This window comes from Trachurus japonicus, chromosome 20, assembly GCF_045865225.1.
Source record: "Trachurus japonicus isolate A0001 chromosome 20, Traja_1.0".
Taxonomy (NCBI): domain Eukaryota; kingdom Metazoa; phylum Chordata; class Actinopteri; order Carangiformes; family Carangidae; genus Trachurus; species Trachurus japonicus.
The window spans coordinates 18,614,909-18,627,784 of record NC_140926.1 but is presented as its reverse complement, the minus strand read 5'-3'; the positions used below and the strand labels follow the sequence as shown (position 1 = coordinate 18,627,784).

The 12,876-nt window shown below is 43.6% G+C and overlaps 1 protein-coding gene across 1 annotated transcript in view; it reads right to left on the bottom strand.

The window, feature by feature from the left end:
• Nucleotides 1–12,876, bottom strand: part of drosha (drosha ribonuclease III) — a 97,380-nt gene that overhangs the window by 16,169 nt on the left and 68,335 nt on the right. Inside the window, exons 25-27 of the mRNA XM_085763430.1 lie at nucleotides 9,367–9,524; nucleotides 3,830–3,935; nucleotides 2,316–2,457 (exon numbers count right to left, since the gene is read on the bottom strand). Of these exons, the coding sequence (XP_085619556.1) occupies nucleotides 2,316–2,457; nucleotides 3,830–3,935; nucleotides 9,367–9,524 (406 nt within the window). The remainder of the gene's footprint in view (nucleotides 1–2,315; nucleotides 2,458–3,829; nucleotides 3,936–9,366; nucleotides 9,525–12,876) is intronic.

Sequence of the window (12,876 nt, the reverse complement as noted above, 5' to 3'; positions counted from 1 at the left end):
ACCAAGGGCCACACAGAGTTCACCGAAACATCTATATAATATATAAGATAAAACTCAATGTCATGCTGAATTGAGGATACCTGGCAGTCTAAGTGAACTGAAGGAAAAAAAAATATTGGAAATGTAAGTGGTAGGTGCTGGGTGTCATCTTCATCTTGTGGCTTTCCTTTTGTTTTCCTCTTCCATTAACTGCCTCGGCATTCACTCATCTCCGTGACTAAGACAGCGGGACATGAGAGAGGAATAATAGGTAATATTTCAGGGGGCCAGTGAGGGCCCTGCCGTAGCTGCGGGGCACAACTGTTCATATGCGGAAGAGCTGCGCTCATTTCCAGAGCTGACCCTCGTCCTCTTCCTGTGTCATCCACTCTTGCTCCGGCCTGAACTCTGAAGGATCATTTGGAAGGCAAATGATATGAAGCTCTGTGTTGTCCTTGTGTGTGTGTGAATGTGTGTTATTCATGCATTAAAGTCTGCCTATTGAATGCTGACCTGGAGCACATTGATGTTTTTTTGTTCTTTCTTTGTCTTTTCTCAGTTCTTTTCTGATGGTCCATTTCTTATCTTCCCGTTATATTTAAGTCTCTATTGTTGCTACTAGTGCCCTCTTTAGGTCTAATGTGGACTGCATCAGGTCTCCAATGATGCATGAGCTCAGGGCCACAAAGGCCTTCCTGCCTCGGGCTCCGTCACCTCATTCTCTTTGGACATGCACATAAACTTTTGCTTAACTTTCCTTAGACTTCCTTTTAGTAGCGGCATTAAAATTGGGGGAAATGCACAGTTAAGTTTAAATACAAAGCACCATCATTTTGTCTCTTGATGTGCATCAATAAAGGAAGAATAGTTTGTGGAGGCAGGTTTGTGGGTTCGTCTCAGGAGCTGGGAACAGTCGGCTATGAAATAAAACTCAAAATGTGAGCGAGAAAATTGTTCCCATTATTCCAACAATATTGGATGTTTTTAAAGATGAAACTATTATTAATACATGGGAATGTAATCAAAAAGGGTTTGTGTTAATGGAAACTGACTGATAATGATGATTTTATTTTTATAATGTGAAATATCAGTATGGTGACCTTATTTGCAGTACACACTGGAAATACAAATGTGTTCAATGGTCTCTGGTGGACAGGAATTCTGCAAGCAATGGAAACAGTACAGTGTTTCTAAATGACCTTGAACATATTTGACTAATTAGTTTTCCGTAATTTCTTTTTATCGAGCTGAAAAACACAGCGACACCTGCACATCTAGAAGAAGCCAACATCTGCTTTATTCTCCTGTGGAGAGAGCCCACTCCACAGTTTGCCACGTCAGAAGCCACGGTTAACCTCGGACTCCACACCAGGATGAGTGTGACTTCATAGAATTAAAGGTCAGCAGGGATTGCTCTGTGAAAAAGGTCCTGGATTTCTTCTTCCACGTGTCAGGGGAGAAATTCACCAGGACAAAACTGACAAAATCATAATCCCTCACAGGCTTCCCACACACACACACACTCTGCCAAACACATTGTTTCACTATGGTAGTAAACCTAACAAGAGTCCTCAGTTGTCACTGCACATTATTTTCCTTTTATTACACAAAACAAAAACGCAATGCTACTATAAGAAGCGATTTAAAGGAGAACCCTTTGACTTTCTACATGGGATCCTTTTTAATAGGATATGGTTTCTGTACAGCTCCAATCACATGCAGCTTGAAACATTATGTAATATAGGAAGTTAAATAGGACTGAATTATGAGCAATGCAGTTTGACTGTCAGGGTTTAAACAGGAGGGAAGCTGACACACAGAACTGGTGATACAGTGTCAATGTGTTTTCCGTTGGAATTTTTCTAATGCTTTAATGATGAGACTCTCTGCCTTCCAACACAACTGCCCACTCTAATCTTTTTTAAATAATATCCTGCAACCAACAAGGTCTTGAGGTCCACCTGGTGCAGGGTGAAAAAAACAACCACAAGACAAAGCTGAACATCTTCTGTAAAGGTGACAAACTCTTTCACCATCCGCTTATTCCAAGCAAATTTTCAATGTCTTATTCTACTAAAAAAAAACAAAAAAAAAAACTATTAGGCTGGTAGAAAACCACACACACAGGAAAAATCATCTCAAACTCCTGCCGTCACACTAAGCGCATTGGGAGCATCTTCCATGTCTCCAGCAGAGAAGTGGCTGTTTGACATGCAGCGAGGAAAGGGAACCAGGAAATTAATAAAGGTACTTTATGTTGAAATCTTGCACATTCTGGAGACACAAAGCAAAAAAAACAAAAAAAGAAGATAGAAGATATAAATGAATGAACATACATTCCAACAAGTCAGCCAGAGTTTTGGTCCTCAGTGCCACTGGTCGTTTGGTTTTGTCGTTGGTGATTGCGAACTCCTGCATGCCCAGCTCCTCTGCCACTTTGGCCTGGGTGCGGTTGTTCACCAGCGAACTGCGGAGCAGCTGGGGACAGACACACAGACACACAAACACACACACACAGCGCGTCACTTTTTTCATGTCCACCTGTCAGGATCACACTCAAGGTGTCAACATGTGACCGCGTGGAGACATCACACAGATGTGCGCTTGCGTAGAAATCAACAGAAGTGCAGCAGGAAAAAAAAAAAAAAAAACAAACACAAAAAAACATCAAAATAAACCACCACATGGAATAATTCATCAAAGACAGGAATGGTAATGCAGAGTAAATGTTTTAGGGAGATTGCACGTTGCTCTGTTAAATATTACATCGGGACTTGGAGCTGAGCGGATGACAACATGTTAGAATGGTCGAGGTGCATTTACGTCTCTAAAAGGAAAAACACAAACATGTTAAATATAGCTACAAGATGCGGGGAAAAAGGAGCAAATGGAATGAAATATGACTGTCTGACTCCGTCTCGCTGTGATGTGCCCTCCTTAACAGTACACACGCAATCACAATCAGAGCCACACTAGCACACACACACACATACAGAGACACACACAAGCACACTAGTTGAATGAGCACTTTTTCCCCGATTTGAAATCCATTTCAGATGTACCCCATCTTGACTCTTGGGCATACGCGTAGCTGAAGCTTTCAGTCTCTCAACGAAAAGCTCGCTGGAAGCTTTTATATAACTAACATCATAGCGTCTATCTATAAGGAATATCCACCAAGCAGCGTCTAACTGCAGAAGGTTCTTTTTCGGTTTTAGACCAGTTCAATCCCTCCAGCCTTGAGTAGTCAGCCTTCTAAAGAGAAACGCTGATGCTGGAATGAAAAGAGGAGAGATGTAATGCTGTTTGACGCTGTCAGAAAATGGACTTGCATGTTCAAAGTGTGATCATTTGCTTTGTACCTGTGTTCCAAGCTGTGTGAGCTGCTCCACACACACACACACATACACGGAGCAGCGCAACTTTATTTTTCAGACACTTGACAGCTTCAGCAAAAATGTGCCAACAAAGATGTGTTATTGAAAACCACTGTACAATTTTGTCTCATGACAATGCCCATCACCGGGAGCGCAGCAAACACACAGGCACAGTGTGGGGTGAGGAGTGGAAGAGAGTTATTTGGTGGAAACAAGAAAAAGAGGAAAAAGGGGGCTGGGTACCTGGCTGGCACTTTGAGATTCAGAGATTGATGGGGGCGAAGGAAGGAGGGAGGAAGAAAAAAAGAAAAAAACAGACACAGAAAAAAGAAAAAAAAGCTCAGCTGTGACTTCATTTCACGTAAACTTGTTGTGAACTGTGGTTTCAGGGAGCTTCAGACAGCAGAAGCAGATAAAACACAGATGCAGACCAAGATGTAAAGTGTGATGATATAAAAGTGATTGGAGCTTACTGTTAAATGTCCTTCATGATGGTCTGGGAAGTGGATGAAAAGGTACTCTGTAGCCACCAGCTGCATGATCGAGTCTCCCAGAAACTCCATCCTCTGATTGTGGCCCCTGGACAAGAGACGGGAAAAAAAATGGATGGATGAAGTTCAGGTACAAGAAGGAGGGGAAAAAAAGAAGAAAAAGGTTACAGGGGGAAATTAAACGGCAAAAAGGGTAAGATGGGAGGGGTTATGGGAGAACTGGGGTAAATAAGAGGGGGGCGGGGAAGGTTTCACATGAGGTTATGCAGTCGCGTATCAGCGAGGCATGAAAAGGCATCATGCTCTCTCGACAAATCTACCAGGCTTTTAGTCTTTTAACAGAAAACGGTGAAGTTGGCTGATGTACATTTCATGGGTGGCCTCTGGGAACAGCTGTACTGACAGGCTGTGTGACAACTTGGAGGCTGCCTGAAGTAGCAAGCCCCTTCTGAGGAAAATGCTGGGCTTTGATTGCAATTCAAATATAAATGGAAAAAAAAAAAATGCTTTTGAAAAAAACCTCCGGTACACCTGCAGGAGTGCTTGTCAAAAATCCTAAGCCCATAAAAGCAGCCGTGGCGTGTGCAAGAGAACAACTTTTTAAACCTTCTAACAATTCCTAGAAAATGCTAATGGCAGCTCTGTGATACTGTACATCAGCTTCCTGCCTTCCTCACCATCACTGAGAGGCAGGGAGCACACTGTAACTCTCTGTACACTGCTCCACAGGGCAGTGCCACTGAGTGTGAGTGTGTGTGTGTGTGTGCTACTGCTGCCGCTGTAATGGTCATTAATTAAACAGAATTATAGATTAGCATTGCAGATGTGGGCTGGTGCTGTGCCAGACAGGCAGGGAGTGTTGGGTTGTGGGGTGAGGGGGGATGCATGCAGTGAGGTGTATATATATATATATATATGTGTATATATGTGTATATATGTGTATATATATATATATATATATATATATATATATATATATATATATATATATATATATACACATATATACACACATATATACACACATATATACACACAGCAGCAGAGCATATATCCATCTATAGCTATGAGCTCCTGGCAGGAGAGGGGGAGTCTGAAGATGAGAGAGAGAGAAGCAGAGGCAGAAGACGAGGAGGAGGCGGACATCAAAGGGAGAGAAAGGTCAAAGTTTATTGTCCGATTCCTGGCGCCGCTACCTTTTATGAGCTGCGGCGCATCTGAGCCAGAGAGATGCGCACTAAAGAATGAGTGAAACAGCAGTTTAAGCACCTTCAGCAGGGCTGGAATATATCTATTTTGGTCGTCAATTAATGTCATTCTTGTATTTTCCGTGGTCTAAATGTTTAATGGATGGAAGCCTGAAAAAAAGTCTCATATTCAGGTACTCAGTGTGTGATGGAGGGAAAACAGAGAGGTCTCATATTCGATAAAATACAACTTTGCTGTTCCCCAGAACAGGATTTGTTTAAAAATGTATTTATTAACTACAGTTAAATATTTATTCTAAAAACAAAGTGAGCATGGGGTTTCTGAAGACCCACAGTGATTATGAGGACTGACGTTCCTGTCAACGTGGCTGTTGTATAATAAAGCTGAAGAAACCACACTGACAGCACGAAAGTGTGCAAAAACTTTTTCTTTTTTGTGTGTGTGTGTGTGTCTAAGCGATATCAGTTCATTTGTTGATTGATTTGATTTTTCAAACACACACTGTTTACTTCAGGAAATGTCTGGCAACAGATAAAAGTGACCAAAATGACATCTTCAGATCACTCGTTCCGCTCGACCAACAGCCCAGATCGCAAAGATACTTAATCCACAACAGCAGCAAACACACACTATGTACAAATCCTCACACTTGAGAGCACAGCAGAATAAATGTTCGGCTTTCTTTTTTTTTGTTTTTTTGGCAGGGGGGGGGGGGGGTCTGCCTTTATTTGATAGCATAGTTGAGAGAGACAGGAAATGGGGAGGGAGAGGGAGGGAGAATGACATGCAGTAAAGGGCCGGATTCAAACCCTCTGCATATGGGGCACCTGCTCAACCCACTGCACCACACGGCACCCCATAGTTTGGCCTTTTTTTGCTGAAAAAATGACCAATGATCAACATTGTTCATTTATATTGCGTGAATTGATTGATCAATGTAGCGCCTACAGATACTGCAGCTACTTTACTCCTGCACTGTGAGACCTTGGACTGAGCTTCATTAGGAGGGAAGGGACATTGTAAAAGTACACTCCGACCAAGAAAGAAAAAAAAAAAATCATAGAAGTTCTTAATGAAAAGGCTCACACACACACACACACACGGGGGCTCCAAGGGTCGAGGACAAGACGATAAGAGAGCTCTCCCCTCGTCAGCACCGTACAACATGAGATTTGAGGGTTTTTTCTCAGAATCGAGCCTATATGTTGTATGAGAGCTGAGAACATGCACAGAGGGGCTCACGCTGTGCAGGAACAGATCCAGAAGGTCAAGTCTGAGCTAATTTCACAGCCAATAGGAAGCAGAGGAGACAAGGTGAGGGAACAGAGGAGTGACGTGTCAGTGAGAGACCGAGGGGGGGTGTGTGTGAAAAAAATAGAAGAGATAGAAAAGAGAAGGAGAGATAGAGCGGGTCAAAGAGGGAATGTGTCGCCGTGTGAAGCAGCACAAAGAGCCATCCCTTATTCACTTCAACAGCGGAGGCACAATGCTCCGGTAAGGTGGGGGGAAATTGAAGTAAAGTGTGGAGCCGAGGTCTTTATTCGCCTTTGACTTTGATCTAAAATACCTTTAACAGCCCCTCTGAAGAGGCGGCAACAGGCTGGCCACTCCAAAAGAGGGGAGCGCTTCATTTTGTCAGGCCATTTCTCCTCCCGCTTCTTAGGGAAATTATGTTCTTGTTTCGTATGTGCAGGCCAGTGTAAGGTTCAGATGTGCACACTGCAGCTATTTGGGATGAAGTGTTACTGGGAGGGGGGGGCGAGTGGACCGGAGTCAAACACCAAGTGCAATTTTGGAGAAATAGGAGGCAATAGCAGGAAAAAAAGAAATCTAACGTATGATAATACACTTTGCAACTTCAAAAGATCAATATAAACTGCAAATAGTGCTTCAATATAATGAAATCTTTTCTAGCAAAAAAAAGCATTTAACAAAAAATGAATTAAGGGAAGAGGCTGTGTTGGATCTAAAGTCTTCATAGACGAGCTATTTGATCAACTAATCACACAAGTCAGTTTCCTTCAAACAGAAAATTAGGTCTCATCATCATTAAACATTATTTTGCACTAAAAATAAAAGTTAGAGTCGGTTTCTTTACTTTCCAGGTAATTGCAAGTCTCAGAAATGTTGCATTCACTGATTTACATAACTTCCCCTTTTTATGTAACCCAAATCTATTCAATAAAATTTAACTGAATGTGCAAATGTTCAAATAACTACTGTGAAAGCGGCACAGTGAAGTGTGCTTTGATTTAAAAAACAATACTGAACATGAAGAGAGATGGAGCCTTTTTCACTAACGGTGAAATTCTTGCAACACCCAGCCTTTCCGCTGTGAGAGGAGATAGGAAGCCCGGCGCCTGGGGGCCCGCGGCTCTGAGTTTGCGCTGTCTGATGGAAGCCTCCGGTCTCCGCTGACTCTCGACAGGGTCAGCTCCCATCCCTGTCTTCTTCTAGGTCGGTCTGTCCTCTACTTGTGCATAAAGTGATAGGCCGAAGGCCAACCTGGGTCCTGTCTCCTCATCTGCTGCCTACCTTATTGTCTGACCTTACTTTCTGTTATCTGACCTCGTTCTTCTCCCCATCACGACAGCGTGACCTACTTTGGTGTAACCTTTGGTCCTCGTGGGTAGCCGTAGCTCAGTTCCAGCTTTCAAGTCAGTCGGCTCTATTTGGGTCAACCTGCCTTTGGCCACTAATGAGCTAATGAACATAAATTACCCTGGAAAGAAATATATGAATTCTTTCCTTTTTCTGCTCCGGGAAAAGTAACAATACAATTGTGTGAAATAAAAATATACATCGGGGTAGAAAGTATCATTGGCATCAACCTTGAGCTGGAAAAGTCTTCAAAGTAAAGCTCAGTGGGAGACGAACCTCTGGACCTCTAATCGACTTCCCTGACCAAGAGTGTGGAGAGGTTTGACATTTAAGTGATGGATTAGAACATACACAGCTGTGTACAGTATGGGTGTACGTGTGCACATGATGCTCTCTCTCTCTCTCACACACACACACACACACACAGAGAAATGTCCTTGTGGCAAAACTAAGCAAGCAATTACAGAGTGCAGCCTGCCAATAAGATATCAGAGGTGTGCTGCCAAGGCTAATTTGCTGGAGCTGTCAGACTCACTATTGTGTTGTAAAGCTCAGAAGTGAGTTAAGCCTCCATTGCAAATAACCCTCTCATTCTCTGAATCTGAAACACCTCAAATTGGAGTGAACGCTCTCATTAGCAGAAACAATTTCATATGAAAATAGCGGTCGCCTCGACTCGCGGCCGCACGTTTGTCCATGAGCGAGCGAGGTTGCGCTCCGGCCGACACGTTTGTTACAGACAGACCCAGCCGCTCCCGTCTCAGATCAATTCAGAGTCTTCTTCTGCTGTAAGTTTGTAAGTTTGCTCACTATCGAATGAAAGTTGCACAGGCGGCCGGGGGAGGGAGGGGGGTGGGGAAAACAACTTGCAGCGTCAGAGCTAAATCACTGTAGCATCACGGCGATGCGTTGCAATTAAGCGAAAAACACACCCCAAACAAAAACTCATATCTCTCCGAACAGAGGAGCGTATTGTGAGATTCTATCTGGAAGCGGTTGAAAATTAAATCTGGATTGAGTTAAGTGAGAATCCGGGAATTTACAAGGTGGAATGAAGCATGACAATGAGATGGAGGGGATAAAAAAAAATAAAATAAAAAAAGTCTGTCAAATAAGAGATGTGGCCCCAGTGAATGAAAAAAAGAGAAATTCTAAAGCTCCTGCACTGGACAACCCAGTGAATCAAAACCCCATTTCCCATGGGGCAGCAGGGTTATGGCCTCACAGGTACAGGCAGACTACAGACAGGGGGACTTCAGAGTCTCTTGGGTCTCTCTCTCTCTTTCTCTCTCTCTTAGCTGAGGCGCATGGTCAAAAAGCGGTGAAATAGTCCATATTCCATTATGGCACTTTAAACATGACATCCGAGACATAGCTTGTCACGGAGGCAGAAGTAGAGACTGCAAGAAAATGTATACGCTGCAGGGGGCCGACATAATAATGATGATGTGGGAGGAGGAGGCTGCCACATTCACAACAGTCGCAACCATTTAAAATGCCCCATGTATAGAGAAAACTCCCAGTCTCTCCGATCGCATTATATATTATAATGCATCAGGCTGCATCGCCTGTGAAGGGAGCAGCAGACAAACTGTGGATACTTCTGCAGCATCCTTGCTAATTACATCTGGCCAACTAGTGCCTCGCTTTGCATTTTTATTGGCTGCGTAACTCTATTACCGGCGAAAGCAAACTGCCACTGTACTTACAGGGTGAGGTGGTTGAAGCCCACAGTCCTCAAGGTGAAAGCTCTGGCCAGCAGACGCACGTGCGTGAACAAAACCCCGATGGCGTCCTCGAAGCTGGTCAGTTTCTGGAGGACCGGGGACGTCTCGATCAGCTGTCGGTCTGTCTGAGGCTCCTGGACCTGTGGGAAAACATATTACACAGGAGGTTTAGTAGAGCTCTAGGTGTTATAGGTCATACTGGAGGTATTTCTTTAGGTTCAATTCAATTTCAATTACAAGCAATTAGCTTAAATAGCAACTTTCATTTTCACACTAGAGCTCTTGTAATGAGCTGGTGACCTTTGCAAATTGTACAACACTGTCAACTGATTCATGTCAATCGTAAAGGGATAGTTCAACATTTTGGCAAATTGGCCCATTGCCATAATCCCTATAGTCTTATGAGTAGGTTTGTAATTGTCGGTGGTAGCTCATTTTAGAACGGCGGAACTGAGCTGCGAGCTGCTCAGAGCTACGCTACGGAGGCTGACAGGATTTCTTGGTTTCCCTCATCAAACTCATCAGGGATCAGATGAGATGGAGATGTTCAACTGTCACAAAGTGTCACGTTCAGCTGTCCACAAACTTGGCAATGTGTTGACATTCATGAGTCAATGCTTGAAACAGTTCTGCTGAAGAGGAGCATAGACTAGAGAAAATATAACCTGGTGAAAAAAACAAAAAAACTAGAGTATTTCAAACTTGTGTATTAAGTAGGCCTACTTGTTACTACTATTGTCCATTATACATACAACTAACTTAAAGTGTTTTATTCTAAGCCTGTACTAAAAGACAGCAGTTTGCTCTATGAATTAGAGGGAGGGAAAGTTTGGTTGTGTAACTTTGGGTAGCTAATGTGTGTTCAATGCTTTTGCGATTCTGTTGGTCTTTAGTGTGTAGATCCCATAATCTACTCTCAGTCTCTCAGTAACAACCAGTGTGTCCACTCCGAGGATTCTTAAACCAGACACACACATGTACACACACAAAAAAGAAACACTACTTAATAAAGTCGTTCTGCATAAGAGCGTCAGATGAATTCCTTAAATGAGATGAACCTCTACACTGTGTGCTGCTGGAGGGCCTGTTTAGAGTGTGTGTTTTTACTCCGCCTCAAAACAAACTCTGATGATCTGCAGCAGATGGAATCTCTTAGTCATTAAGTTTTAAGTCAAACAGCTCGGTTTAGTCTCTCTCTCTCTCTCGCTCTCTTTCTCTAAATCTGGTGATTCAAACGGTCAATTAATACGATATGACTCAGTCGCGCTGTACGTCTCCTCGCTTGTTTCAAAGCGGAATGTATCCGAGACTCTTGCCCTCGGGACTTTGATGAGCCTTGAAAGAACGCTTTTTAGGCTCTTGTTGTGAAAACGGCTGTAGATTGCGCTTTCAACAATAGCTGTAGGGCACGGTGAGTTCAGAGGTAGACGGGTTCGCCGGAATCACGTGGCTCCGTTTTAACTGCAGTATTTGCTCTTGCCTATGCTCGTTAGTAAAAAGAAATGATATGCTAAGAAAATATGTGCACCGATGTTTGTTGAATCAAGAGATATCCTTATGGGTGCATTAATTAGGCAGCTAGAAACATCTAATTGGTCTCTGTGTGGTGCAGCTGTAAGCTTGACCAAGACATCTTTTCCAAAGAAAACAGTAGAATTGAGCCACATGATTTCATGTGGACACTTAAAGCACATTAGCCTGGTCCATTTAGCTGCAAAGTGCAAAGTATCCCAAAAAATAAAAGGAATAAAGAAAGCAACTTTTCAAGGCTCTCCGGGAAAGATTGCCACTTTCTTCATTTCTCGAGCATCTTTGTCTGTTTTGATGAAGAAATGACAAGTAAACAGTTTTCTCTCCCATGTCAAGACAGTGCGCAGAGCAGAGATGTATTTTTAAACTCAGTATTTTAATTGGAGCGCTGCCGGTAATGTCATGGTTCCATCATCCAATATGTCCTGAGAAACACTCCATTCCTGTCTTTTTTTCCACTCTGTTAATTAACGAAAGGCGTTTAAATGTCATGCATCACAACTAACGACATCTGACGAGTTCAGCACTCAGAGGCGCAAGCTATCCTTCAGGGGGAATGGCCGGCAGCAAGGCTTCAAACGCAGAGGAGAGAGGAGGGGAGAAAAAAAAATCAACAGCAGTTATGGGGGGAAAAAAATAAAAAAAAATAATACACATACACACACATGCACTCACACACACATACACACACACTTTTGAAAAGGCTTCAAAGCATCACTTTCAGCTCAGTCCAGACAGAAAGCGGAATCAGAGCCGAGGTCTTTTGAGGCCCAAAAAGCCTGACACTCATGTATCTCCCTGATAAACCAAAGGAGAAATTTTGAAATCCAGACTCAACGTAAATGACGTTCTGGTAAATTATTCTGGAGAGCTGGTGTGAGTGTGTGTGTGTGGTGATGCGCTGGAGCGAATCGAGCGAACACGAAAGACATAAAGATGTGCCTGTCAACCACGAAAGCGTTACCAGCGCGCTCTGCAGGGCACGGCGGTGGCAGGGCTAATGTATGCGCGCACGCCGAAGACGGGTGTACGCATAATTACCCACGCCGCGGCGAGCTGCCACCGCCATCCGCTCAAACCTCATTACGGCGGGTCCTCTTCACCTCCGTTTTGTCATCGTCATCTTGTTGAGCAGGGGGGGAGTGGGTGACACCTTGTTGCCTCACATTAACTATTTTTGGGAGTAATTTTCTCCCCGTCCTCCGGGGGCTTTTATCAATTAGAGAGTAAATAAATAATCAAGAGAGCTGTTTTTTTTTTTTCTTCATGTGGAACTGCATGGATTATATCTTCTCAAGCCAAAAGGTCATGATGCTATCAAGCTTCCAAGAGGTTGGCACAATTTAACAGGCCTTAGCCCACTTGCAGGGGACCACCCAGAGGAAGGCTCAGCCACGCACAGTGAGTGGTAATGAGGCTGTGGCTCTGAAGCGGCTAATCACTACTCATGCAGCACACTGTGGAGGTTCATCCTCGCACCGCAGAGCGGTTGCAGGGGCTGACCCCGGGGCTCCACCCCGACCGCGGCGCCCACCGCTGGGGCGTCCGCCGCGCAGCCCACCAGGTAAACAACAAGACTGCTGGATACAATGTGTTTATTCTGAGCGCCGGCGCTGCAAACTCCAACAATGAAAAAGAAAAAAACATCCAGATGCTTTGTGCATCTGCAACGTTCAGGGATGAAAAAATACAGAGGTGAGGAGGCAAATACGTGGAGACACAAATATATTATGTATACACTCTGAAGTATGTAAACAGAAACACAATGTTATTTTGGGCCAAACATGGATATGCAAAAAATAAATAAATAAATAAAATAAATGCACATGAGAAAATGCAGCGACACACGCAGGGAGATGAAGAGAATGAACTGCTTAAAGACGAGCCTCGGCAAACACACAAAGAAACACTTTCTCCTCACAGACACATCAGAGAGAAGGATGCCTGACGGTCCCTGGAGGC